Source organism: Malaclemys terrapin, chromosome 7 (assembly GCF_027887155.1).
Source record: "Malaclemys terrapin pileata isolate rMalTer1 chromosome 7, rMalTer1.hap1, whole genome shotgun sequence".
Lineage (NCBI taxonomy): Eukaryota > Metazoa > Chordata > Testudines > Emydidae > Malaclemys > Malaclemys terrapin.
Genome location: NC_071511.1, coordinates 95,841,598 through 95,868,909, shown reverse-complemented (window position 1 = coordinate 95,868,909; position 27,312 = coordinate 95,841,598). Strand labels below are relative to the sequence as shown.

Sequence of the window (27,312 nt, the reverse complement as noted above, 5' to 3'; positions counted from 1 at the left end):
CCTTCATGTTTTGGCCATAGCAGTAAGCAAGAACCATATAGTAGTAAGAAACATATTTATGCATGCTTTCAGTTTTACCCTTACGTTTGGGTATGCTGTATCTTTATGATGATGATCAAGTTATAGAGAAAGTGTCCTATATTAGGATACAGAATTAATATGTGACTTATTCTTGTTTCAAAATGTTCTGGACTTTACACAATAAACAGCTGTTAGATATTTGGCAAAATAATTGCATTCCCTAAGGTCCTAAACTAAATACCTGAGATAAAAAGAAAATATGAAAAGAGAAACAGCTAAACCATTTTAATAACATAGGGAGTCACATAGAAGTTTTTAAAAAAGCAAAACAGATATTCTTGAAAACTTCTGTATCCAATATTTGGAATACAGCAATGCTCAGGAAGTCATGTTTTGTTTTGGAGGAACATCAGTCGTATCCCATAGTGCCAAGAACTGCAACAGTATTTAAGCCGCTGCTTCTCTTAATCTGCAAACCTACAATAACCTATCTGGAACAAGGACGGAATCATCCTTATCTTATAATTGACTAAATAGAAAAACAAAATTTAAGAGAAAAATATGCAGTATTTTCAAATGAATTAAATGAATTTGTAATTCTAGTAATGTCAGTTGTTGCTGTAAATAAGTTTTAATGCCGAACGGTTATCAACATTCTGCCTTGCAAATGCCATTTTAAGTTTTTAGAAGCAAGGCTCAGTGGTTTTTTTTTTTTTTTTTTTTTTTTTTAGTAGTGAAGTAATGATTGATTAGATATTTTATTAAGTCATCTTGTTTCCAGTTATTTCCCAAATACAGATTTATTTGTGAGATTATATAGATGGAATTCCTTGCTGAATTTAATCACATTTCCTAATACTAATTTTCATTTTTGTGTCAGAGACCAGTTGCCCTTTGGGAGTTTTTTGTATAATTTTGTATTAGTTTTTCTATATTCTCTTTATTAACCACAAAAGATTCCACTCAGAGTTTAAAAAAAACAAGACAAGACAAAACAAGAAATTCTTTAAAGCAGTAATACGTATTTAAATTCATGGGCACCGAGGGTACAGTAGCATGCAGAAGACAGATGCCCACTTTCAATCCTTTTCCTTTTGGGTATGTCATGTAAAAAAACCACACAGGATTGAGGTAAAATGCTTTTTTTAAAATTAATCCAGAGAAGTATTAATTATGGCACACACAATTTTATCCATCCATATATATGCTCATGACGGTGTTACAGATAAGAATATCCTGCTCAGTACTCATTGCTGTAATCAAATCTGTGCTGAGTTCTGCACTGATAATACAAGTAATCTGGGATAAATTCAGTGTTCCATAGTATAGCAGCACCCTTTGACCCATATCCTGCTCTCGATACTCATGGAAACTGTTATATAGTGGTATGTGAGAGAGGTGAGTCTCAGGAAATAAAAAGCTTTGAAGACACTGAGTTTGATATTGAGATCATGGGGGAAGCCAAGATAGTTTCTAGAGCACTGGGGTAATGTGCTCTTGTCAAACAGTTATTTAGTGCATAGACTGCAACACTCTATAACTGCTGGAGCCTCTTCTAGCCCATCACATTAATTTCCAATTACAGTAGTCAAGCCAAGATAGAGATCATGAATGGTATTGGTTGGCTAAGTTCACATCTGTCAGAATGGACCATAATTTGATAGCTAGATAGAAGAATGTGGTTTTGGTTGCTGTTATTTGCATGTCCAGTAGTAGTGAAGGGCATCTAGACCAGGAGGGCAAACGTTTTTCCCCGAGGGCCACATCTGGGTATGGAAATTGTGTGGTGGGTCATGAATGCTCATGAAATTGGGGGTTGGGATGTGGGAGGGGATGAGGGCTCTGGCTGGGGGAGTGGGCTCTGGGGTGGGGCCAGAAATGAGGAGTTCAAGATGTGGGAGGGGGCTCTGGGCTGGGGCAGGAGGTTAAGGTTCGGAGGGTGGAAGGGGCATCAGGACTGGGAAAAGGGGTTGGGGCATGGGAGGGGGTCAGGGGTGGTGCTTACCTCAAGCAGCTCCCAGAAGCAGCAGCATGTTCCCCCTCTGGTTCCTACATGGAGGCACTGCCAAGCGGCTCTGCGCGTTGCCCCGTCCGCAAGTGTTGCCCCTGTAGCTCCCGTGGTTCCCAGCCAATGGGAGCTGCGGGGGCGGTGCTTGGGGTGAGGGCAGCGTGTGGAGCCCCCTGGCTGTCTCTATGCGTAGGAGCCGGAGCGGGGACATGCCACTACTTCCGGGAGCCTCGCGGAGCCACAGCACACACAGAGCGGGGCAAGACCCTGACCCCACTCCCCGGCTGGAGCGTTGGAGAGGGACAAGCCCCGGACCCAGCTCCCCGGCGGTAACTCGAGAGCCGGATTAAAATGTCTGAAGGGTCAGATGTGGCCCCTGGGCCATAGTTTGCCCATCCCTGATCGAAACTGTGCAACATCTTGACAATGCAAGCACAGATGCCCTCAGCATGATATTTTGATGTTTAAACTGTTTTCCTTTTCCTGCCAACATCCTTTCAATCTTCCATGGCATTACCTTCAGTCAGCTGTTTTTGTGAGTGATGGTCTTGCTTAGGTACTAGTGTGGCTGCAAAATGGTGCTGTATGCATTCAGCGTGAAGGAGGTATAAAGCTGGGTGTATAAATCTGCATATTTCTGGTATTTAACTCCATCATGTCCCTTCTGTGCTCCTTTCTTTAATGGGCCCCTTTTATTGGAGGCAGTCCTCTGATTAAAATAAAAGGGAGCTGTATCTACACTCAATAACAAAGCAACAGGAACCATATCTATCAGAAACATAGAAATTGATTACATAAATAACATGTATAAACATTTTTATAATGGTTCGATCCTACAAATACACATGTGCATAAACCAATGAGCCTACTCATATGAGTAAAGTTATGTATATTTATGTTTGCATGCAGAGATATAAACTCTCTTCAGTCCTCCAGCAATTGTAGGTATTTACTTGTGCCTTAAGTAACCTGAACCATCTAGTCATTATTGTATTCAGAGCCCATACATTTAAATTAGGTCTTTCTTGATCAAGGTAGTTTTATCACAGTTTGGACTTCTATAGAAGCTATGGAATAAAGGAGGTTTGGGTATCTGTGTATAGTTCACTGTTTGAGGTGGAAAAAAAGTGAAGAACTAGAACACTAGTTTGTATGAGATATCACCTGTAATTCTTGGCACATGTTCAAATGTTACAAAATAAATACATGGTTCTTTGCAGATGGCGTTACCAAGTTCTCAAGTAATACTTTGATGGCCTCTCACTATATTTTTGTGTTTTAAGTGCACATAAACTCATCTGGTAAAGAGAAATTTTGCTACAGTAAATTTAAATTTGTGAGCACTTATAAAACAGGTAAATTAGCCTTTTATAGGTAAAAATGAATTGGATTGCAGTTATTTGCGGTTAACTATAATTATGTACATTGTCAATCTGTATTTTTTCATCTGCACAAAGCAGAAGTTACATATTTAGTGCTTTAGCACATCAAAACAGACAGTGTTAGAAAATGTTCTATGAAACGCAGAGTCTTTGGAGACAGCAAGTGCCCTGAAGTCTACTTTATACAATAGGGATTAGCACCATTATTCTATATATATCTCTTCAACAAAACACTGTCGCCTATTTCTGTCAACAAACGGTTTCTTTGCTTTGGCAGCTGTAGGCAACAGAATATGCCTTTATAAATTGCAGAACCCGATTTTTAAAGTATTTTGGGAAGGTAACTGCAGTTTTTAGAAATTGTAATTATTTTCATTAACTAAATATTTTTCAGAACAAGCTAGAAAAACTAACTATGCCTGCTCCTAAAGTATTCTAGAGACCGTAATTTATCAGTAAATGTGGTATACATAAATAAATTGCTATGCTGTACTGTAGTTACACCTGAAGTACTCCTAAATGTTTGTAAGTAACCAACATGAGACATTGTTCCAGTTTAAGCAGGACCAATATACAACAATTAGTGGGAAATTGACACTTTTTAAAATCTAAAATTTGACAAACTCTGAAGTTTATTAGATCTGATCTGAAAAGTTATAAGCATTCTAAAAGCCCTTTTCCACCTTTCTCAGCTACTACAGATAATATATTTTCAAAGTGTTATTTCCAAGTCAATGGGAGAGTTGTATTGAAATTGTCAGTGGTGGATATGTAAAAAGAGATTGCAAAAAGTCAACAATATTAGGTCTGGAGATCTTTCTTAAGACTCTTCCCTGAAAATACAACATGTTGTATTCCCAGCAATGCAGGAACTTGCCGGGTGTGACGTGTATTCAGCATTAATCATAATATTATAGAAATGTAGGGCTGGAAGGGATTTTCAGAGGTAATCTAATCCAGCCCTCTGTGCTGGGGCAAGCCAGCTATACCTAGACTATCCCTGACAGGTGTTTGTCCAACGTGTTCTTAAAACCTCCAGTGATGAAGATTCTACAACCTCCCTTGGAAGACTATTCCCGTGCTAACTATCCTTATAGTTAGAATTTTTCCCCATGATATCTAATCTAAATCTTCCTTGCTGCAGATTATGTCTATTACTTCTTTCCTACCTTCAGTGGCAAGGAGAACAATCAATCACCATCCTCTTTATAACAGACCTTAACACATTTGGAGATTGTTATGAGGTTCCCCTTCAGTCTTGTTTTCTAAAGACAAAAAATGTCCAGGTTTTTTCATCTCTCGTCATAGGACATGTTTTCTTTTATAATTTTTGTATCTGTCCTCTGGACTTTCTCCAATGTGTCATTGCAGCGTTGCACTCCATATGATTTTATGAAAATATGCTAATGAGTGCAAATATAATGTAACTGGAATATGCTTCATGCAAAAGGTCTCTTGTAAGGTATCATTACAAAGCTTCTAATCTACTGAGTGTGTTCATCCTATTTGTATGAATATATCATTCTTGTATCCAAAACTAGGAATATGAAATGTAACTCTGAGGTCCTATTCTAGTTATGTAAAGTGTGGGCCATAAATGGTGGTTTAGAATCTTTGATGGCTCCCATCAAATAGGACAACTGACTGTAGATGGCTCTGTTTACTTGCAAGCCTTCCTGTGAGTCGGGCGGGGAAGAATGAAGGCTTGGGATCTCACAGGACAGGTGACCATGTCACCTGGTACTGGAATCCATCTTAAACCTGGTGCTTTTTCATTTCTAAGGAAGGGTGGGGACCCAAAGAGACAAAAGATTCCCACCTTGTGCCAAAGCTATATAAGGGGTGGAACACAACAAAGGGGCTGCAGTCATGAGAAATCCCCTACCTACCACCTGAGCTGGAACAAGGACTGTACTGGGGGAAGGATTGGGCCCAGACTAGAAAGGAGTCTAGTCTGTGAAAGAAGCTTATTGGAACATCTGTGAGGGTGAGATTTACCTGCATTTAGTTCCCTACTGTATTAGGCTTAGACTTGCGTGTTTTTGTTTTATTTTGCTTGGTAATTTACTTTCTTCTATCTGTTATTACTTGGAACCACTTAAATCCTACTTTTTATACGTAATAAAATCACTTTTTGCTTATTAATTAACCCAGAGCAAGTAATTAATACCTGGGGGAGCAAACAGCTGTGCGTATCTCTCTATCAGTGTTATAGAGGGAAAACAATTTATGAGTTTACTCTGTATAAGCTTTATACAAAGTAAAATAGATTTATTTGGGGTTTGGATCCCATTGGGAACCGGGTGTCTGGGTGCTAGATACAGGAGTACTTCTTAAGCTGTTTTCAGTTAAGTCTGCAGTTTGTGGGGGATGTGGTTCAGACCTGGGTCTATGTTTGTTGCAGGCTAGTATGTGTTGCTCAACAAGACAGGGTACTGAAATCCCAAACTGCCATGGAAAATGGGCTCAGAGGTAGCAGTCCCAAGGTGTCTCTGTGACCCAACCAATCGCAGTCATGTGTTTCTTAAAGTGTGGCACCCAGAACTGGATATGGTACTCCGACTGAGGCTTCACCAGTGCCAAGCAGAGCTGAACAATTACTTCCTGTGTCTTGCATACAACTCCCCTGTTAATATACCCTGGAATTATATTAGCCTTTTTTGCAGTTTTGCATCACATGTTTGACTTGTATTCAATCTGTGAACCACTATAGCCGCCAGATCCTTTTCAGCATTATTACTGCCTAGCAAAGTTATTCCCAGTTTTGTATTTGTGCATTTTATTTTCCCTTCCTAAGTGAAGTACTTTGCATGTGTCGTAACATCTTGTTAATTTCAGACCAATTCTTCAATTGGTTAAAGTCATTTTTAATTCTAATCTGGACCTACAAAGTGCTTGCAAACCCACCCAACTTTGTGTCATCTATGAATTTTGTAAGCATATTCTCCACTCAGCTATCCAAGTCATTAATGAAAATATTGACCAGTACTGGACACAAGACAGGCCACTGTGTGACCCCACTAGATATGTCCTAGTCTGACAGCAAACCATTAATTACTTTTAAATATGTTCTTTCAATCAGTTATGTACCCACATTATAGTAGTTTCGTCTAGACCACATTACTCTAGTTTGCTTGTGATAATGTGTTGTGGGACTTGCTAAGTAAAAGCCTTACTAAAATCAAGATATATCATGTCTACAGTTTCCCCCCATCCTTTAGGCTAGTAACTATGTCAAAGAAGGAAATTAGGTTAGTTTGGCACAAATCCATGCTGGCTAATATAACCCTATTATCATCTAGGTCAGTGGTTCTCAGTCCACAGGCCACTTGCAGCCCAATCAGCATGCAGCTGCAGCCCATGTGACATCCTCTGACCAATACAGGTAGTATATATATTGTGTGGTGCAGCTATAACATGGTGCGCTGCATATGCATTCCACAATGGTAAATAGGTTGAGAATCACTGCTCTAGGTGCTTAGAAATTGATTGTTTAATAATTTGTTCCAGGTAACTTTCCAGGTATTGAAGTTAGGCTGAATGATATATAATTCACCTTTTAAAGATTGGCACTATGTTTACCTTCTCCAGTCTTCTGGGACCACACCTGTTCTCTGTTCTCTGTGAGTTCTCGAAGATAAATGCTAACAGTTCCAAAATTACTTCAAGCTAGTTTCTCAAGTACCTTAGGGTCAATTTACATTTAACTTATCTGAATATTTTTAACCCGTTCTTCCCCTATTTTGGCATGAGTTCCTTCCCTCTTATTGCTAGTATTAATTGTGTTAGGTATCTTGTCACCATTATCCTTTTTTTAGTGAAGACAGAAGCAAAATAGGCATTAAACACATCAGCTTCTTTACGTCATCTGTTATTAGCTCTCCTTCACCGTTATGTAGTGAACCTGTAGTTTCCTTCCATTTTCTCTTGCTCCTAATTTATTTATAGAACCTCTTGTTACCTTTTATGTCCCTTGCTAAGTGTAACTCATTTCGTGCCTCAGCCTTTCTGATTTTGTCCCTGTCTGAATGTAATTAACTAATCGTAACAAAATCCTAGACCTAGTGTAGGATCTAGAATTTTTACAATTAATTTCTCTTAATTTTAAACGGTATATATGTGTTACATATGAATGGTTCTTGATTTACTGAGAGAAGAACATGTTGTATCTTCAGAGCCAAGTCTTGAGAAACACTGCCTATACTTTGGAGAGGTTTCAGTATCTACTGATATGTTTGCTCTTAGAGTAAAGGTTATATAATTTATAATTAGTAAATGCTAGTAACACTTTTTGCTTAAACTATCAATTAAAATAGATTTTAAATGTGACCCTGTCTAATTTTATCTATCTGTGAACTTACGGTGTATATTCACAAAGTAATTGCCCATGCAACACCTATACCATTGGGAATTGAGCATATTATTATAGGCATTACAGTTAGTGACACCTATAGTTACAGTTGTATGGTGCTCTCCATTGTAAGATCATGGTTTTGATTGCTTATAACTTTGGCATACTTAACACTTGGCCTGAAATTTTCCAGGATGGGTATGAGCCTCAAGTTTCTTGTTGGTTTGTTTTGTTCTTTTAATATTTTAGCTAAAAAAGTTTAGCTATTTCTGAGAACAAAATTAGGGAAAATATATTGTTTTGTCCATGCTGGGGAAAAAGTACATGCGTCTGAGAGAGCACACTCTCCTACAGAACCCTTCATTTTTCCTGAGTCTCAACAGTCCATGGCTGTCTAGAAAATAACTGTGATACCCACTTCCAAAGTGTGACTCTCCATCCTTTTCTAGTGGCAAGTGCACAGAGAAGATGACTTGTCTTCTGCTACCATCTGCTCTTAGCTCAAGTGGTAGAGGACAGTAGCGTAGCTGGGGGGGAGCGGGAGAGCGGCCATTCCCCCACCGAGCACAAGTAGCACCTTTTTAATTTTACTCACCTCCGGGTCTTCCGCGGCACTTCTGCAGCAGGACCTTTACTCGCTTCGGGACCTTCACTCACTTCGGGTGTCTTCGGCGGCACTGAAGCTTCATCGCCGAAATGCTGCCGAAGACCTGCAGAGTGAGTGAAGGTCCCGCCGACGAGGTGCCGCCGAAGACCCGGAGCGCTGCCCAGTCAGTAAAAGTGCCGCAGCGGGTGGTGCCTTTTTTTTTTCCCCGCTCCCCCTCTTTCCTCCACCTGGCTATGCCACTGGAGAGGACTGTGTTGGGGATCTTCAGATATGAGGACTGATGATGACCTGGGGAGGGGGCCAGTTTGGTTCAACATAGTGAATTTTTTCTTTTCAATTGTTAACTTTTTTAAAAACTTGGGAAATAACATTTTTTAAAAAGACTACATTAAAGAAATATCAAGGTTGCAAAGTCAAACACTCAGAATTAGGAAACACCAGAATTAAGGTACCCTGTGCAGTCTTTATTTGGCCTTCTTGTGCGTAAGAATTATGGGCAGTCTTTAATTACATGATTACACTATTTTTTCTACAGGATCCCTGCCTTATTCAGTGCACAGGCTGGACCTGGTTTGTGGATAAATCAGAGTTGGGTAGTGAAGAAGACTTCTCTTTAGGACCCCTGCTTCATTTGTTACAGAAGCTAGAAAGTGTGTGGTGAGTGAGGTAGGAACTGCAGGAAAAGAAAGGGTGGTCTCGTGGTTTAGGCAGTTGAATTTCACCCTGGAAAATTGGATTCTATGCCTGCTTCTGCCACAGGATTTCTTTGTGATTTTGGGCAAAACGCATTGTGACGGGTTCAGTCACAGAGATTCCCCCCACCCCCCCGTCACCTGATGTGATGCTGTTGCAAAAAAAGCAAACATGATTCTGGGATGTATTAACAGGTGTGTTGTGAGCAAGACATGAGAAGTCATTCTTCCGCTCTACTCTGCTCTGGTTAGGCCTCAGCTGGAGTATTGTGTCCAGTTCTGGACACTGCATTTCAAGAAAGATGTGGAGAAATTGGAAAGGGTCCAGAGAAGAGTAACAAGAATGATTAAAGGTCTTGAGAACATGACCTATGAAGGAACGCTGAAAGAATTGGGTTTGTTTAGTTTGGAAAAGAAAAGACTGACATGATAGCAGTTTTCAGGTATCTAAAAGGGTGTCATAAGGAGGAGGGAGAAAACTTGTTCACCTTAGCCCCTAAGGATAGAACAAGAAGCAATGGGCTTAAACTGCAGCAAGGGAGGTCTAGGTTGGACATTAGGAAAAAGTTCCTAAATGTCAGAGTGGTTAAACACTGGAATAAATTGCCTAGGGAGGTTGTGGAATCTCCATCTTTGGAGATATTTAAGAGTAGGTTAGATAAATGTCTATCAGGGATGGTCTAGACAGTATTTGGTCCTGCCAATCCTAGAATCTATGAATCTATGTGCTGAAATTACCTCTGAGACAATTTTCCCTGCCAGCTTGGGGCTCCAGAACCCTGCCTTGTTGAGCCAGGCACACTAGCCTGCTGCAACACAGACCCAGGTCTGGTCCACACCCCCAAAGCTGCAGACTTTAACCAAAAACTGCTCAGCAGGTCATCTATCTCCAACATCCAGACACCCACTTCCCAATGGGATCCAAGCCCCAAATAAATCAATTTTACTCTGTATAAAGCTTATATAGGGTAAACTCATAAATTGTCCGCCCTGTATAACACTGATAGAGAGAAATGCACAGCTGTTTGCTCCCCCACGTATTAATCACTTACTCTGGGTTAATTAATAAACAAAAGTGATTTTATTACATATAAAAATAGGATTTAAGTGGCTTTAAGTAATAACAGACAAAACAAAGTAAGTCACCAAGCAAAATAAAGTAAAAACATGCAAGTCTAAGCCTAATACATTAAGAAATTGATTACAGGTCAAATCTCACCCTCAGAGATATTTCAATAAGCTTCTTTCACAGACTAGACTCCTTCCGAGTCTGGGCCCAATCCTTTCCTCTGGTACAGTCCTTGTTAGTTTCTTAGGTGTTAAGCAGGGGCTTTCTCATGACTGGCCCCCTTTGTTCTCCTTTTATAGCTTTGGCACAAGGCGGGAATCTTTTGTCCCCATCCCTTATTCTAAATGGAAAAGTACCAGATTTAAGATGGATTCCAGTATCATGTAACATGGTCACATGTCCTGTGAGACCTCATTCTTTATTACCCATGGGCTGGCCCACATGTACACAGGAGGGCTTGCAGGTAAATAAACCATCTACAACCAATTATCCTAGTCAGTGGGAGCCATCAAGATTCGAAACCACCATTAATGAGTTATACTTCATATTTCTAACTTCAGATACAAGAATGATACATGCATACAAATAGGATGACCACACTCAGTAGATTTTAAGCTTTGTAATGATACCTTACAAGAGATATTTTGCATAAAGCATATTCCAGTTACATCATATTCATAAACATATTTCCATAAAGCATGTGGAGTGCAATGTCACACACACAAACCAACATTTTCACAGCTGGCCACAGTGTGTTCCTCATTTTCTGTATACCTAACTTTTGAGACACCTAGATTGTGCTTTCCAGAAGCTCTAAGCACTCACAGCGACAACTGAGGATAATAAGAGCTGTGCAATAAGCATATAAAGTGCTATACAATGCTATGTACTCCGAAAACCCATTGTTTCTCAAATTAGGTATTCAAAATTCGTTGCTAGTATTGACAAGTTTAGGTTCAATCTGTGTCTCAGTTACCCAGGTGTAAAATGAGGATAATATGACTACTTAACCTGAAAGGGATTTTTTGAAGATAAATTCATTAATGTTTTTAAAGAGCTAAGATATATGAGATCACTATAGAAAAACCTTGAGGAAAGTAATAGTTCTGTTTTCAGTGCAGGGCTTGGATGATATGCAGTAAATAATGCATGGGGCCAACATCAAATTATGAGGATTGAAATAATTACATATCTACAGTAACCATTCAGTGAGCACACTCCATCCTGCGTGCTAAATGAGGCAGAGGTCCTGTGGAAAAAATAGTATTTGATCATGTAATTAAAGATTGTATCATAATGCATATATATGTATATGTATCATAATGCATATGCATATATATATATATGGGGGCTGGATTGAGGTGGCATGGGCAACATTAATTCTGGCATTTCCTAACTTTTGTGAGCTTGACTTTGCAACCTTAACATTCTTTTCATAAGCTTTTTTAAAAAGTAATATGTATAGGCCTATATGGTATAGTATAGAATACAGTGGGGGAGGAACTCCCTTTTCTCCTGAACAGCATGGAGAGAGAGAGATGTCTCCATGGGCTCAGTGTTCAGCATTTCTTGTTACACCATTTTGAAATGTGTGGCATACAATCACCCCGTTTTCCCTGCAGTTGTTTACTGGCAGAAGTACCTCCTCTGAGAGCACCTTTTCTTCCTTGGTAAAAATTAGGACTGTGTTCTTGCTTAGAGTTCATTCTTGCTTTTCTTGAACTAACTAACTAGTTTCATGCCTATATAGTCCAATCTCCTGCTTTGAGAAGGGGGTGGGACTAGATGACCTCCTGAGGTCTCTTCTAACCCTAATCTTCCATGATTCTATGATTGTGTAGAATTCAGAAAACAGTTGTATTCTAAAAAAATAAAATAAAGTGCCACAATTAAAACCTTAATGCTTTACATAGAATGTTAGAAAAAGTTAAGAAACAAGATGAAAAATAATATTAATTATGGAAAAGTGACACGGTCTCATGCCTTTATTTCAGTATACTATTACATTAATGCCACAATCAAATTCTCACTGGAGTTAAGAAATCTATATTTGTTATCTAGTAATAGGCTAAGTTTGATTCATCCTGTTGACATCAAATGCCTAAAGACCTCATTCATTGTTTTCTAATTTTAGAAAGGAAGAGCCCTTAGAGGTCAGTCAGGTTGCCTCAATATTGGGTTATGAGTCACAGATGCTGTATTTCTAATAAAATTAAGAGCTTCAGAAGTGACTCACCTTGGAAAAGATTAAATCCATGGAGATAATTTGTGGGTTTATATTCTGTATTAACAAGTCGGAGAGTTTTCTGTCCGGCAGTAATTGAATTGCATTACTAAATGTGATATTAAATTATCAATTACATAATTTACTATTATTATATCATAGACTAAATAAAATTGAAATTGTTTCCACAAAGTTGTTGTACTGGTAATAAACAAATACTAGGTTTGCGCCACAAGATTAAAATATTTATTTTAATAAACATTGCATTATATTTAAGTCCCAAATGTTATGGCTCCAAATGAACTCCAATGTATTAATTGGGGGCCAAATTCTGCCGCACTAGCTCAAACAAAACATCGGTTGCTTTCAATGAGTGTTTTGCCTGAATGAAGACTGCAGAATTGGTACAAGGTATCAAAAATATCACCACATTAATTTATCTTTTTATGCATCTGTTCAAATTATGTTTAGAGTTTTAAGCATGTTACAACCATGCCTTTAACTATAGGTCTAGTCTAGTTGTACTGTAGTAAAACTGTGTTCATATTGCCATATGGTAAAATAAATGAAAGTAAACCACTAATGGTTCCTGTTTTATCTCCCATTGATATAATATAGAAATGGCAAAATGGAGTGGGGTTTGCCAATGAAGTAAATTGAAGCCTAATGCACACATTTATAGATAGAATTTTTCCGTAATTTCAAGTTAAATTCTAATTTTAAATATGCGTGAGGAGGCATTGGGAGTAAAACACACTACTGAGGGGCAGGGGAAGGGCACTTGACCAAAAGCAAACCTAGAAAAAAACAGTTAAGCAAGTAGTACTGTTTGTGCTACCATTACATTACTGTGCATGTCTTTCACTTGAAAATTACAAAGTGCTTTACGTATTTATATTTATATATCATTATAATTAATTATATGTATATGAAAGTTAAAAGAACAAGTAGAATTCAGCCCAATATATCTGAGAGAAGCAGCCATTTTGTTAATGATAACAAAGTCAATGAATTTTAAAAAAAACAAACAACCCTAAATAGGAAGTGCTTGTGAATAAAGAAGGCAAAGTGGACAAGCATGAACTGATAGCCTTACACCAAAACTTGCAGATAGTTAGAGGAATTTGGTGAGGAAGATCCAGGGATGAGGTCCTTGAACTGAGAAGACTGCCTCCAGTCTAATCAAAATAAACGCTGGTGTTGGAGAACAAGAACAACTTGACTGAACTAACATTGCTCTCTTTAATTGTGATGGGACTGAATGTAGAGTGTTTTCAGTGAGGGATCCTTGACACTGGAATTTGCTTCTGATAGTGTTCCAGAGTCTGGATTTGTTAACCTTCAGGTTGTGCTGCAAGACTCATCTATTTTATATGTTTTAGGAAGGGTAATGAGTAATTGGTTGGTATAACTTTATAGTCTGAGCTGTGGTGGCTTGGGAGAGTCCTTATTTTGGGACCTTGGACCCTATTTTATATTGCTTTTATAAAGATTGTACATTTGCCCCTGGATGGGAAATTTTGTAGTAAAAAGAAATACATATATATGTTGGACTTTGGCCACAACACCATGGCTAACACTCACAGGTCGAATATAAAAGGGATCTTTAATGGAACAAAGTGTCTTAGTTTTGCATCTTATCCGGAAGATGGTATCTCCAGGGCATTGGTTAAATAAAAGTGCCTGAATCACTAGCACCACTCTCGACCACCTAGGGTTTTTTTGGTAGTCTCGTGTCTAAGCAATGAACCAGCCTTATACTGATTAGCTAGGAAGATCTGATGGAATCACAGTACAAAGTTATTGAAGGGCTGAACTAATGGTCTGGGTCCAGATATCACAGTACCTATGCACCTTTACAAGGTGGTCTGCGCTCAGGACTCTCTCATCTGTTCAATTAGTGCTAAGAGTATTATGGAGATCAAGTCATTTGTAGGAGGAAGATACAATGACAGCTAAGTGCTTACCCCTCCCAGGGACTTTCATTGAAGTTAGGTGCATAACTACCATCTATCAGAGGGGTAGCCATGTTAGTCTGGATCTGTAAAAGCAGCAAAGAGTCCTGTGGCACCTTATAGACTAACAGACGTATTGGAGCATGAGCTTTCATGGCTGAATATCCACTTTGTCGGATGCCTCTGGAAATTTCCACTACATGCATCCGACGAAGTGGGTATTCACCCACGAAAGCTCATACTCCAATATGTCTGTTAGTCTATAAGGTGCCAGAGGACTTTTTGCTGTAACTACCATCTGTAACTTTGAAAATCTCCCTTCAAATGCACTTCCATTCTGATTTCAGAATGCAGCAGAATTTGTCTCAGTGTCGTACATAGTGTATGAGGAAAAATCCATTGCATTTATAAAAAATATTCTAGTAACATTAGTACAACCTTGGATGCCGTATTTATGGGAAAAGGTTTGTGTTTGTACATTTTGTTGATACTTTCCCTCACAGTTCATCCTGAGTAGCCTAGCTTCTGCTGCTCTGTATCTAGATTTCCCCTTTCTTTATAATGTGTTCTCTTTGCTTTCATGTCACCATCTCTGGAAATACTGTAGCAGTGAACTTTGCTGTGAGGGTGAAGAGAAAGGAAACCCAAGAGCTAATAAAATATTTTTAAAAAGCAAAGCAAATGCAGTCAGTCTCTCACCTAGTAAAATTCCTTCCTTAATCTACAGGATTAGTAAGATTAACTTGTCGGTTTTTAAACTATTTAAATGTTAAATTCAGAAGTAATTATTTCAGGTAGAGTAGATTTATTGAGTGAAGTGAGAATAATGATTTAACTCCAAAGGTGTAAATTGCTTGCATTACTGTCTATTTTTGGAACAGGCCTTTGTAAGCTATCTCAGTATCCATACTGGTAACTATTTAGATGACCTTTTGCTACATTAACTTTTGGTTCGCTAATTCACATTATTTAATTTCAAAAAGTAAATCTTTAAAATAGATTATTAATATTAATCGGCAATTTAGCCATATAAGAATGTGAAAAATCAAGTGTTTACTTGTATATTACATGAAAGAGATTTCTGGAAGCTTTTTGCTTTGATCATTAGGCTCTTTTAACGTAAACAAAAATTACTTGGTTGCTAAGCCATAGAATTAACTTAGTGTCTGAGCATGTGTATTGGAAAAAGAGAACTAAACCAATATTAGGCAGAGAATCTAGGCATATGCTGGCAGGGCCGGCTCCAAGGTTTTTGCTGCCCCAAGCAGCCCAAAAAAAAAAAAGCCGCGACCGCGATCTGTGGCACTTCCGCCGCGACTCTCCCGCCGCCGCTTCATTCTTCAGCGGCAATTCGGCGGCAGGTCCTTCCCGCTGAGAGGTACCGAGGGACCAGTAGCCGGCCCTGTATGCTGGATGTAGGTAATGAGCATGACACCAGAACATTTTGGAAGATTGTTCTTATTGATTAAAAAAAATCCCTAAACCAAAAAATAACCTCTTAATGAAACTGCTTTTACTGCCATTGAAATCAATAGGACATCATTCATTACCCCAAAAATGTCTAGTCTTCTAATAGTGTCAATAATCATTAATTTAAATGTTGGCTGAGTTTCTCTTCATGGCATATTTTAGTAATATGATGAACAGTAATGTCTGTTTGGATTGGGACACTCTAAAGTAGTTTTTTAAGCACTCTATTAGGAAACAGCCTTATTTAAATAGCTAGTTTAAGATCCACACTCAAAATCTTTGCAAATCAGGTTTGGATTCGTAGAATTTTCCAGCTTAATACATAAATACAATGTTCTAGCTAGTAGAGTGTTTGCTCTTTGAGCCCACTGAATTTTACCAGAAATCATGCTGATGTTTTTTTTGGGAGGTTCAATTTATTGTCCTCAGCAATTGAACTAATACTTCATGCTTTTATGTTCTTCACAGATCTACAATGCAGTGAAGGAGGAAGAGGCAGCAGAAGATACTTTTGAATATTGTCTCCATCCTCTGAGAGAGCTTCCAACACTAAATGCAGATCGCAGATGCAAAAATGTCTCTTTTGTAAAACCATGTGTAGAAAGTGCTTGCTCTGAATACCGTGCCACTTTACAAAGGACGTCACTCTCTAACTTTATCACTGGTGCTCTGCTAGAAGCAACTACATCACTGGGAGCAAGAAGTGGTCTTCTAAACATCTTTGGAGGGTCAACTGGAAGAACGATGCTGAAAGGTAATAAAGGAAAATTTTGTTGTTTTGAAACTTTACACAACAATATTAAGTACAGAAAATCTTTGTATTATAGAATGCTGCATTGTGTACTGTACACCTCTGCCCCGATATGACATAAATTTGGATATAATTCGGTAAAGCAGTGCTCCGGGGGGGGGGGGTGGCGGGGCTGTGCACTCCAGCAGATCAAAGCAAGTTCGATATATAATGTGGTTTCACATATAACACAGTAAGATTTTTTTTTGGCTCCCGAGGACAGCGTTATATCGGGGTAGAGGTGTACTTTATATTCCCCTATGTGGAACTGGCGGAGATAGGTGAAAGTACTGTACGCTTGCGGAGGCTTTCCTGTTCAATTCAGTCTGTGAAGAAGTGGCTATCTGTGTCAGTTTGGTGAGAAGGCAAAAATGCTTATAAACTGAAATATTCCATATTACAAAAGAAACATCAGTATTTGTTTCTCTTTAGAAATGTTCCAGTCACCATCCCAATAATTAAAGTTTATGCCATAGTTGTCAAGAAGACAAATGTTTCTTCGTACTGTAATGTCAGGTATTTAGATAAGAGCTCCTTTTTTATGAATTGAATGGTCTCATTATTTTAGACAAATAACTAGATCTAATAATTTTTGTTTTTGTTATTATTTTACACAGTATTATGCTAGAAGTGTATATGGCCATTATTGACTGTTTTTCAGTGCCCTCATCTCTGTTGTATCTGAGCACCTCAGATACATTAGTGTACACCTATAAGAAAGGGCAGTGTTTTTCTCAATTGGGGGACTGAAGGAATAGAAATTGTTACTTGCCCAGAGTCCCACAGGGGAGTCAGTGACAGAACTGGGAACAGAATCAAGATCTCTTGAGACCCAATCCAATTTCTTAATCAGAAGATCATCCTTCTTCTCTTTACAGACAAATAATGGTACAATTCCTACTCAGAAGAGTTTACAATTCAAGGCCTCACTTCTGCAATCTGATCGGTTTGATTGGATCCTTGAGCCTGTATGAAGTCCCATTAAAGTTAATGAGACTATGCATAAGTACAATTGTCTGCTCATGCAAATCAGATTATAAATTAAAGCCCTAAAATGGGGGGGGGATTAGGAATAGATGGTAAACAGTGTGTGGAATAGGGCTAGCGGAGTGTCTGCAATAGAACTTGCAGTTTAGGTGACTATGCACAAGTCTTGAGAGTTTCATTTATTATTATTATAATAAAAGAAGAGTGCTTATAAACCTTCCTTGAAGAAGTCTGTTTTGAGGAGGGACTTGTAGGAGAAAAGGGAGAAGTTATAATGGGATAGAGACAGAAAGGAAGCCCCAGATATAAGCAGTCTCATGTAAGAAGGCATGAAGCTGAGTGCAAAAGAAGGAAACTAAAGCATTGATTAGTGAATGGATTGGAATGGGATAAGAGGAAGAGCTGGAGAGTGTAAGTGTAATGATAGTACAACAGTAGCAGTGCCATAAATAGGACTAGAAAAACAAAGAATTATATACATTTATTTGAAAGTTTCTTGAAAAGTAGTTACCAGTGTTGTATACATCTAAATATGGAAACCTAGAATCATTTAGTTACTAGTTTGCAGTAATAAAAAATACATTTAAGTTTAAACATTTTTGTTCTGTAGTAGCTATCTAAATCTTGATAACTGCAGGTATTGATCAAAACAGCATTATATAGGGCAAAGATTGAAGGGAGTAGTTAATTGTTATGGAGCAGTTCATTCATTTGTTTAGCAAAACATTCATTTTGTTTGCTTTATCTAGTTCAACAGGGAGTTAACTTTTGAGTTGTCTTTAGGGATTGTGAAGTGCTTTAGGATATGCTGTATAAAAGGTGGTAGGGAAGGATATATTGTATGGCACTGTATTGATAGTACTGTATGTTGACAAATATTCGTATATAATAGAATAGCAGTTAATGAGATATGAGTTAAAGATCCTTTAAAAATTGTCACAATTTTGGATATATGCTCAAGATAGATTTCCGTCTCTGTCAAATGAACCAGAAACTTGTTTGTTACTGAAAGTTAGCAGGTCTTTTGTCAAAATGTTTATATATAACATGGGAAAAATTCTGTCATCCATGTTTAAAACATGCTGTGGTGATTAAAACTTTTTAGGACCTTAATTTTAAACATGTATATATTAGTACATTTAATTGAAAAATACTTTAGCGATTTTGTGTAGGTACTGTATTGTGACAGGCCAGGGAGAGCCGGGTGGCCTATTGGTTGGAATGGGTGACTTCCGGTCTCTTGCTTCCCTGTTTGAGGTGCCTGAGTCTTTGGGGTAGTGGAACCTGGTCCCCGCCACTCCAGCCGGTCCTAGTCCATGGCCTGTGTGAATCAACCCCTGAATTATGGATCTCCTGTGGGGAGTCTACGTCCACTGTCCTGTGCTCCTTCCTACCGCTGTCCCTTCAGTTTGGGGCATAGCCCCTATAATCCAAGTTGCTGTGATGGCTTGTCTCTTGCAGTGCCCCCTTGTGCACCTTGGGTGGTTTCCTGCTGTGGTCCCGGGTTCATTCTGAATGGGGCAGCCGTAAGTTTGGCAGGGTTGGAACCCAACAAGATCTCTGTGCTACAGTTACCGAGTTATCTCTTAGGCCAGGTGCTCCTAAGTCTCCTCCACAATCTCCTTTAGCCAGGGAGATGGTACTTATTTCCTGGTGACTGCTTTCACTGGCAGGCTAGTGATCCTTCCCCTCTGGTAGAGAGGCAGCTATCTCCTGCCTCTTTGACAGTCAGCCCTGAACTGAGTCAGTTTCTCGTTTTCCTCCCCCTCCAGGCCAGGCATTGGCTGCAGCTATGACGAGTCAGGGGGCTAACTGGATCCAAAGGCTCTCTTTAGCCCCTTCCATGCCAGAGAGCAGTTTCTCCACTTCATCACATATACAAATGCTTTCTTAAGCATAAACTGATACTATTCATTCTTTGATGAGAGAATATGGATTGCCTAGGTAATTCTAAGTTTCTTCTATAATATTCATGAGAGCAGGAGTATTATAGAATCATAGGACTAGATGAGACCTCGAGAGGTCTTCTACTCTAGTCCCCTGCATTCATGGCAGGACTAAGTATTATCTAGACTATCGCTTACAGGTGTTTGTCTAACCTTCTCTTAAAAATCTCCAGTGATGGAGATTCTGCCTTCCTAGGCAATTTATTCCTGTGCTTAACTACCCTGATAATTAGGAAGTTTTTCCTAACCTCCAACATAAACTACCCTTGCTGCAATTTAAGCATGTATCTTATTCTAAAATCACCATTTAAAAGTTGAATGGATCAAAACTGACTTTGATGGAGGGATGCATGTTTGTTTAATTCTCAAAATATTGACCATAAACAAGAAGGTTACTAGTTATAAACAGCGGCGGCTCCAGGCACCAGTGCTCCAAGTGTGTGCCTGGGGCGGCAAGCCGCGGGGGGCACTCTGCCGGTCCCTGTGATGGCGGCAGTTAGGCAGCTTTCAGCAGCATGCCTGCGGGATGTCCGCCGGTCCCGTGGATTCAGCGGCGGATATGCCAAAGCCGTGGGACCGGAGGACCTCCCACAGGCACGCCGCCGAATCCGCAGGACCGGGGACCTGCCGCCAAAGGCAGCCATGCTTGGGGTAGCAAAAAATCTAGAGCCGTCCCTGCTTATAAGGACTTTGTTTATAGATACAGTGGAGACGTAAATGTACTACTGGTAAAATGTCATTATTAAACAAGCAGCTATCATGAGAAAGTTAGCTTTATCTACTGGATTTTGAGTGGTAACGTAGAAGAGACCAGGAAGAGTTCCTGACTGCTGGGAGGGAGAGCATGTTGGAATTCTTGCTCGTAGTCCTGCCCCTTTGTTGCCATGGTTCCTTGTGGTACTCTTCCCTGACCTACATTTTTGGTGACCACCAGGAACATTTCATTTACAGCCATGATATAAATCCTGTTTTACTTCCGTCCTAGTGGTCACAGCAATGGCCACTTTCTTATATGTTAGGTGTTACATTTGACGTGCATTTGCAAGGAATGACTTTACTGTCCAACCGAATATTAACCTTCCCATCTAGCAGTGGTAAGCAGTGAAAAGGATGAAACTTCAAGGAATATAGCAACTCACTCCATCTTACCTGTACCGTGGCAGGGAGAGTTTAACCTCTGACACAACCTGTAGACAAGCCCTTACATTACAAAACTACAGACGTTATTAAACTACCTACTCAAGTGGGATAAATACTTGCAAGCTTCTTTTTAACTATAACATGGGATACATTTACCCCATATGAAACAAATTATTTACCCATGCCAGAGCTCTTTCTTCAAGATGATGAAAAGTTTAATTTTTACAATTTGTACACATATGTTACCTTTTAATCAATTATTAAAACAATTTGTAATTCCTAATAGAGACTGAATCCTAAAATATGATTTCCAGTGAAAAGTGCAATTCATTAACTATAGTGGTACAACTGGTGACTAACAGCCTGCTTGTTATGGACACTTATTTGTTGTTCAGGAAAATACAATTAAGCATACAAATTATGCTTTATCTGTTTTATTTTTTCCTTTTTCTACAGGTGCATATCATTCTGTCAGTAATACAGTGATACTACTTTACTAATATGCTAAGCCAAGCACCTGCTGCAACTCCAGATACATGAGACAGGGAATTTAATTCCTGACTCATTTAATCATTGACTAAATCCATAAAATAACTGAAGAATACAGAAATACTTTTTAATAATTTAAGAATCTGGAAATGTCAAATATTTTGGTTGTTTCAGCTGCTCTGTTTTCCCCACTGTGATTCAGCAAGCCATTAGTCAAAGTTTTACCTTAGGGCTTGCTATCTCTGTACATGTGTATAGTATTTTACAATTTGAAAAATAAATTGAGCCAAATATAAAAAGGATAGCAAGATCCATGACTCAGGTGTCTCTGGTGGGAACATTTTGTGTCAGCTATGATTCCAGTAACTGATATTAACTCTTTATAACTCAAAGGAGTCTGATGTTTTGTCTAAATTAGTGAAAATGGCCATAGGTCTGATATTTTATTCACACACAGACTCAGTGACACAACTCTGGCAGCCTGGAATCTTGTGGAACATTATTGTTAAGGAGAGAGGTTCCCAAAGGGTAAGAAAATTCCCATAGTTGACCAGAAAATACCAGATTAGTAAGTTAACATTGACCCAGTTTAGATTTAACAACCATTCAGATGTAAACAGCAGGAATTTCAGGCTTACAATGCAACCATTTCACAGATTCAGGTTTGACAAGAGTTAAGAAATTAAAACTCTGAGGACTTGTGTGTTAATTATCACAATCAACTTTGCTTAAGTGTGGATAGAAGTATGTTATTTTTCCTGACGTTTTTACCACCTCTTTATGGCTGATTCTCTTACTTGACCAATTTTTTAATAAACCCCAAATAATATTTTAATGTCATTCATAATTAGTCCTTAGTAAATTGATAGATGTAGTATTTGTTCACTACATACTACTTGTTTGTCAGGGTTTTCTTTTTCATGAATGCACGTAATGTGAAAATTTGAGGCTTATTGTAGATTTTATTTTGCTGCCCTGCAATTTTACATTTCCATATGGACAAGATGGTGACACATACTGTTTGTGACTGGGCCAGATATTTAGAGGAATTTAGGTGTCTAAAGATGCAGTTAGGTACTTAATGCGATTTTCAAAGCACCTAAGTGCCTAATATCTATTGAAATCAATATGAGTTAGGTGTGTGGGGCTTTTGTTTCACCCCTATATTTACAGAGAAAGCTGTGTCAGAGTGGGATAATTAACCCCCAGGAAAGGTCAGTGACAGTATCACCTTTGCCACCATTTCACAGGACCTCTGCTGGGAGAAATTACAGCTGGGGTTCTATAGGAGCCTCTCCCAGTGGTGGCTGGTCAGGAGAGATGAATTAGCATGTCTCCTGGGTGCCATTTTTCAGTCTGCACAAGGTGTTGCCAAGGCTCAGGCAGAGCAGGTGCTATATTTTTGTAGCTGAGTCCGCTGCTGCTTCAGGTACGTTTTCTGTTGGTGTGATCCTGTAGCCTTTGTTTCCATCAGCAAAAGGTAGCTTAACCCAGGACATGAATCTGGCCATATTAAGATTTACTGTTGTTAGCTGTGAAATAAAGGATGTGCTGAGTATGAGCGTGTGGACCATGGCTAAGAGATCTATAGTGTGTGCAAATGCTGAAGTTAATTTTAAAATGAAAGTTTGTACATTTTATGAAGTTTAATTAGTCTGAAAAAATGAAATTTTTAGTGCATCTATTTAATCCTTTAGTGTGTGTTTAAATTGTTTATTATTTTAAAAGCCTAAAAACTCATTTGCATGAGCCTTGTAAAAGTAATATCCATGGGAACATTTATAGTGAAGAATGGAACTTGCTTGGTATGTTTATGTTAGCTTGTCAGTCAGAAGCAAAAAAAAAACCCAAGGACCTCAAGACATTGAGTCATCACTAAAGATTCCCTTGAAGCTTTGTTTCCAGCAAACAAATGAGAAAGAAATCAACACTACATTTACAGTAAAATGCAATTTTATTTATCATCAGATAAAATATGTGGGATACTAATATGTGCTTTTGGTTAAATTCTAAGATACCCTATACAGTTTTCTTATTAAAACAAAAGAAATTCTGAATTTTCTTTAGCCTTTCAAACAGAATTTGGTTTCAAAATATATCTAATGTTGTTTTACCAATTGTCCTGTGATCACTCAAAATGTTTTCTATGATGGTCTATTTTATATTTTCTATTGATAGAGAAATAATGAACAAAAATTCATATTTTTGTCAATTTTTCATTAACATAATTTTATCTCTCCTTTATCTCCATGATGAATCTTGCATTATAGTATTTAATATTAATTCCTCAGGGATATAAATTTAATAGCCGGCAATTGTAGCATTGAAACAACACCAGATTTACATGTTTCAGGTCTAAGAAAACAAAACATAGTGTTGTTATTGCCAGGCTTTATTTCCAGTTCCATACCAAAAAAGTCAAGTTTTTTCAAACAAAAAGTGTATGCAGCATATAACCAAATCACGCTTAAGTGTAGTATTTTAGTTCCAGGTCTAACCAAGTAGTTTTCTTGAGCTTCCAGGGGAAATTGAGAGAGGTTTCTCATGGTGGCTTTCCTTCCTTAAGTCTTCTTTACCCTAGCTAACTTTCTATACCTGATTTTCCATTTGTGTAGTTCTGCTGCGTGTAGCAATGGAAAAAGTTGGCGTGTAGACAAAGCTCAGCTTAGGGTAAGATGAAACAGAGATAAAAATGCCATTATAGCTATGACCAATGGACATGACCAGGATGGCGCCGGGCCCAGAGTCAGAAGGGGCCCCAGCCAGCCTGATCCCCCGGCTGGCTGAGTCGGCCAGGAAAGCTGCCCCCACCCCTGCTCTGCCCCGCCTCTTCCCACCCCTGCTCCATCCCAGCCCCACCCCCACTCCGCGCCTTCCACCCCAACCCTCCTCCCCTGAGCTACGCATCCTGGGGGACTGCAGCAGGTGTCGGGCCTGCCCTGCACTCACCGGACTGCAGGAAGTGGAGCGACCGGCCCCAACCCGCTCTGCTCTGCCGGCTCGTACTGGGGGGCAGTTTCCCCCTGCCTCCCAAGCCTGGGAAGGAGATGGAGCGGTGGAGAAGGGGCATGGGATGGGGGAGAGAAGGAGGCAGGGGAAGCGGGGCAGGGGGAAAGAGGCAGTGGGGAAGGAAGGGGATGGGATGGGATGGGGAGATGCAGTGGTGGAGAAGGGGCATGGGATGGGGAAGAGAAGGGGACAGGGGAAGCAGAGGTGGGGGGAAGCTGGAGACCAGTATGTGGCATCCTCTTGGCAAAAGCTGGGGCTCCCCTGTTAAGCAGGCCCATCGAACCCTCACCCTGACAAGCCCCACCTCCCCGGCATCTGTACCACCCCGATGAGCCCCAAACACCTTCACCTGAATCCCCTGCAGAGTCAGGGGATTCAGGTGATGCATTGCTCCTGCACCTGGAACCCCACAATGAGCTCCTGTGCATCCAGACCTCCCACTGAGCCACCCCCACCCAGACTGCCCCACAGAGAACTCTCTTGCCCCCACCTGGATCCCCCCCCCCCCGCTAAATCCTTCTGCACTTGGATCCTGCTGCCGGGCTGAGCCTGCTCACCCACACTTGGTGCGCCTGGCACAGGGGGCAGGGCCCCAGGGTGTTTCTGGGGCAGACCTGGCCCTTGCACTGTGTCATGGTCGGGTGCCGCCTCACTGCCTAGTCCCTGCCCCAGGGTGGGGTGGGGTGGGGGGAGGCTGCAGGGTAATCTCCAACCTCCATGCAACCAGTGGCCTGTGCTCCCCACTGCCGTGTTGGAGCCTCCACATTTATTTATTGACAAATAAAATTTGCAGAATTTTAAAATATTGTGCACAGAATTTTTAGGTGCAGAATCCCCTCAGAAATATGGGGTGCTGTGCAGCTGTGATGGTGGGTCTGTGAGGAAGGTGGTGGGCAGTGGGGAGGTCTGTTGGCGGAGGGGTGCTGGGCGAGCGGTGTGGTATGCAGGGTGCTATGCAGTTGTGGTGGGAGGCCAGCAGGGGAGATCTCTGGGAGGGGTGGGGGCTGGGCATAGAGCTCTGTGGTGGAGGTCTCTGGGCGAGGGGGCTCTGGGCATAAGGATGGGGCACTGGGCAGGGGGCCGGTGTGGTGTAGGCCTGCCCTCAAGGGGAAGGGACATGCTGGCAGTACAGGGCTGGGCAGGCCAGCAGGTTTGTAAACAGTGCCCTCCTGCTGGGCTGCGCAGAGCAGAGCTGCTCCCGTTGCGCTGTACCTCATTGCCCCCAGCCCGCCCTTCACTCTGGAGACTGGCCATCCCACTCCCCTGCACCTTGCCCCATGGGGGGCCCACAAATATGTTTGGCGCCGGGCCCACAAAAGTTAATCCGGCCCCGCCAGTGGAGAGTTATGATATATGTGTAATTTGTTAATTTAGATGCAGTCCAAGAGATGGCTATCTCTTTATAAGCCCCTCAATTAGTGGGTGTGTGTATATTTATTTATTTATTTATTTATTTATTTACAGTGAATCAGGCTTGCTGAAAGATTCAGAAAGGTTTCACCCACACACACACTTTTCCAAGCTATACAAATAACTGCCTTGGATCCTAGCTTTCTCTCTAGCTATTTGTCCCAATATCTAAGTTGATGCCATATCACTTTATTGGTAAAACTGGGATGGGGTACATACTAGGTGTTTCAGGCAGGAAGTCTTGTAATTTAAAAAAAAAACCCTAACCTACAGGTTTTGTAGTGCTTAGAATAAAATTTCCTAAAGCAAAATTAATTTCGTTTATTATTTTTACAGGATGACTGGTCCCTTTTAAGGGAGAATGGGTTCAATCCACTTGTGACTAATCAGCTGCCTGATAGAAGGCATTAAGTGTGAAAACCCAGGCAGGTTAAGAGACAGAGGAAGCAGAGGTGGGAAAGAGAAGCAGGGAGCTGGTGAGAGTTCCCTGGAGTGAGCTGTATGAGAGTTTCACGCACAAACACCCGCAAAAAGCACAAGTTAGGAGCTGCTGTGGGGTGGGGGAAGAGCTGGCACAGAGAACAGAAGAGAGTTGGTGGGACAAGACTGACCAGAGCTGCGGACCGCTACCTAGCAGAAAGCTCTGAGTAAAGGGGAAGATCTTGCTCAGCCAGGAGCAGTCTGAACCCAAGAGATGAGGGTGATTCTGGAGGAATATGAGGGATAGGACTCAGGCAAAGGAGGCATGTGGAATGGAACAATGGGATGCCTCCTCACAGAAGTCTTGAGGGAAGGGGTATAGCAGAAGACTTGTAAGGTGCTTGGAGAATGGCCAGCATGATAGAGGCCTTGGAATAGGGGCACAGGTTGTATGGAACAAGGATTGTTGCCCGTTAGGTAGGTGAGGTGGAGGCGGGGGGAGCCTGGGATAGGGACAACAGAACTAATGAACACCTTTTTAACTAGTTTTACTTTGGGTTTTTTGAACTGTTTCACTTTGAGGGACCTGTGAATGATGCACTTATATTAATCAGGTGATGTTCAGAAACAGGGTTTACATGAGACTCTAAGAGGGACATTATTTCTTTTCTGGGTGGGTGAGATGGCTGCTGCTCTGATATGTGGCAAAAAAAAAAAAAAAAAAAGGGTAACTCCAGTCAACTATGGGGACTGAAGAAGGAGTAGCTGAGACAGGACTTGTGTGTATTGCCGTTTTTTGCTGCTTGAGGGCTCTATGCTGGGGTGGGCCCTGTAACAATTACCTTTTGCCTACTTAAACAGCACTGATAAAAATAAATTTCACTTGTGCACAGTGCTGTGGGTAAACAAACTTATTTCCTATATAAGACACATAAATACAAAAATCTAACATGATTAAAACCGATTTTGTTTATAATTGTGTTATCGAAATCAAAGGCTCATTTGAGTCCCAGTATTTCAACTTTTATCTGAGGAGGTGGGTAACCTGACCTTTCAGCAAGCGAGCCAAATGCGTGTCTTCTTCATGGCTTACACGAAGCATGTCAGTTATGCATTTTGCCACAGTTTGTAGCTTTAAATGGAGCAGCTGCTGCCTGACAGTTAGTGTGGACAAGTGCTGTGTGCTATCTTTTTGTGGTATTGAAGTACCTGTTCTTCTGGCATTTTAGAAAGAAACTAAGATTCAATAAAAGATACTTTAGCTGGTAAGATTTACATTTTTATGGGCTATAAAAGAAGGACTTAATGTCTTTATAAAGCAAGACAAGTTTTGTAGAGATAG

The 27,312-nt window shown here is 40.2% G+C and overlaps 1 protein-coding gene across 3 annotated transcripts in view; it reads left to right on the top strand.

Annotated features, from left to right (window-relative positions):
* The window catches only part of PLCE1 (phospholipase C epsilon 1), a 319,039-nt gene that overhangs the window by 131,242 nt on the left and 160,485 nt on the right, over nucleotides 1-27,312 (top strand). For all 3 annotated transcript variants that reach the window (XM_054033535.1, XM_054033536.1, XM_054033534.1), the window contains exon 3: nucleotides 16,248-16,533. In XM_054033535.1, the coding sequence (XP_053889510.1) occupies nucleotides 16,248-16,533 (286 nt within the window). The remainder of the gene's footprint in view (nucleotides 1-16,247; nucleotides 16,534-27,312) is intronic.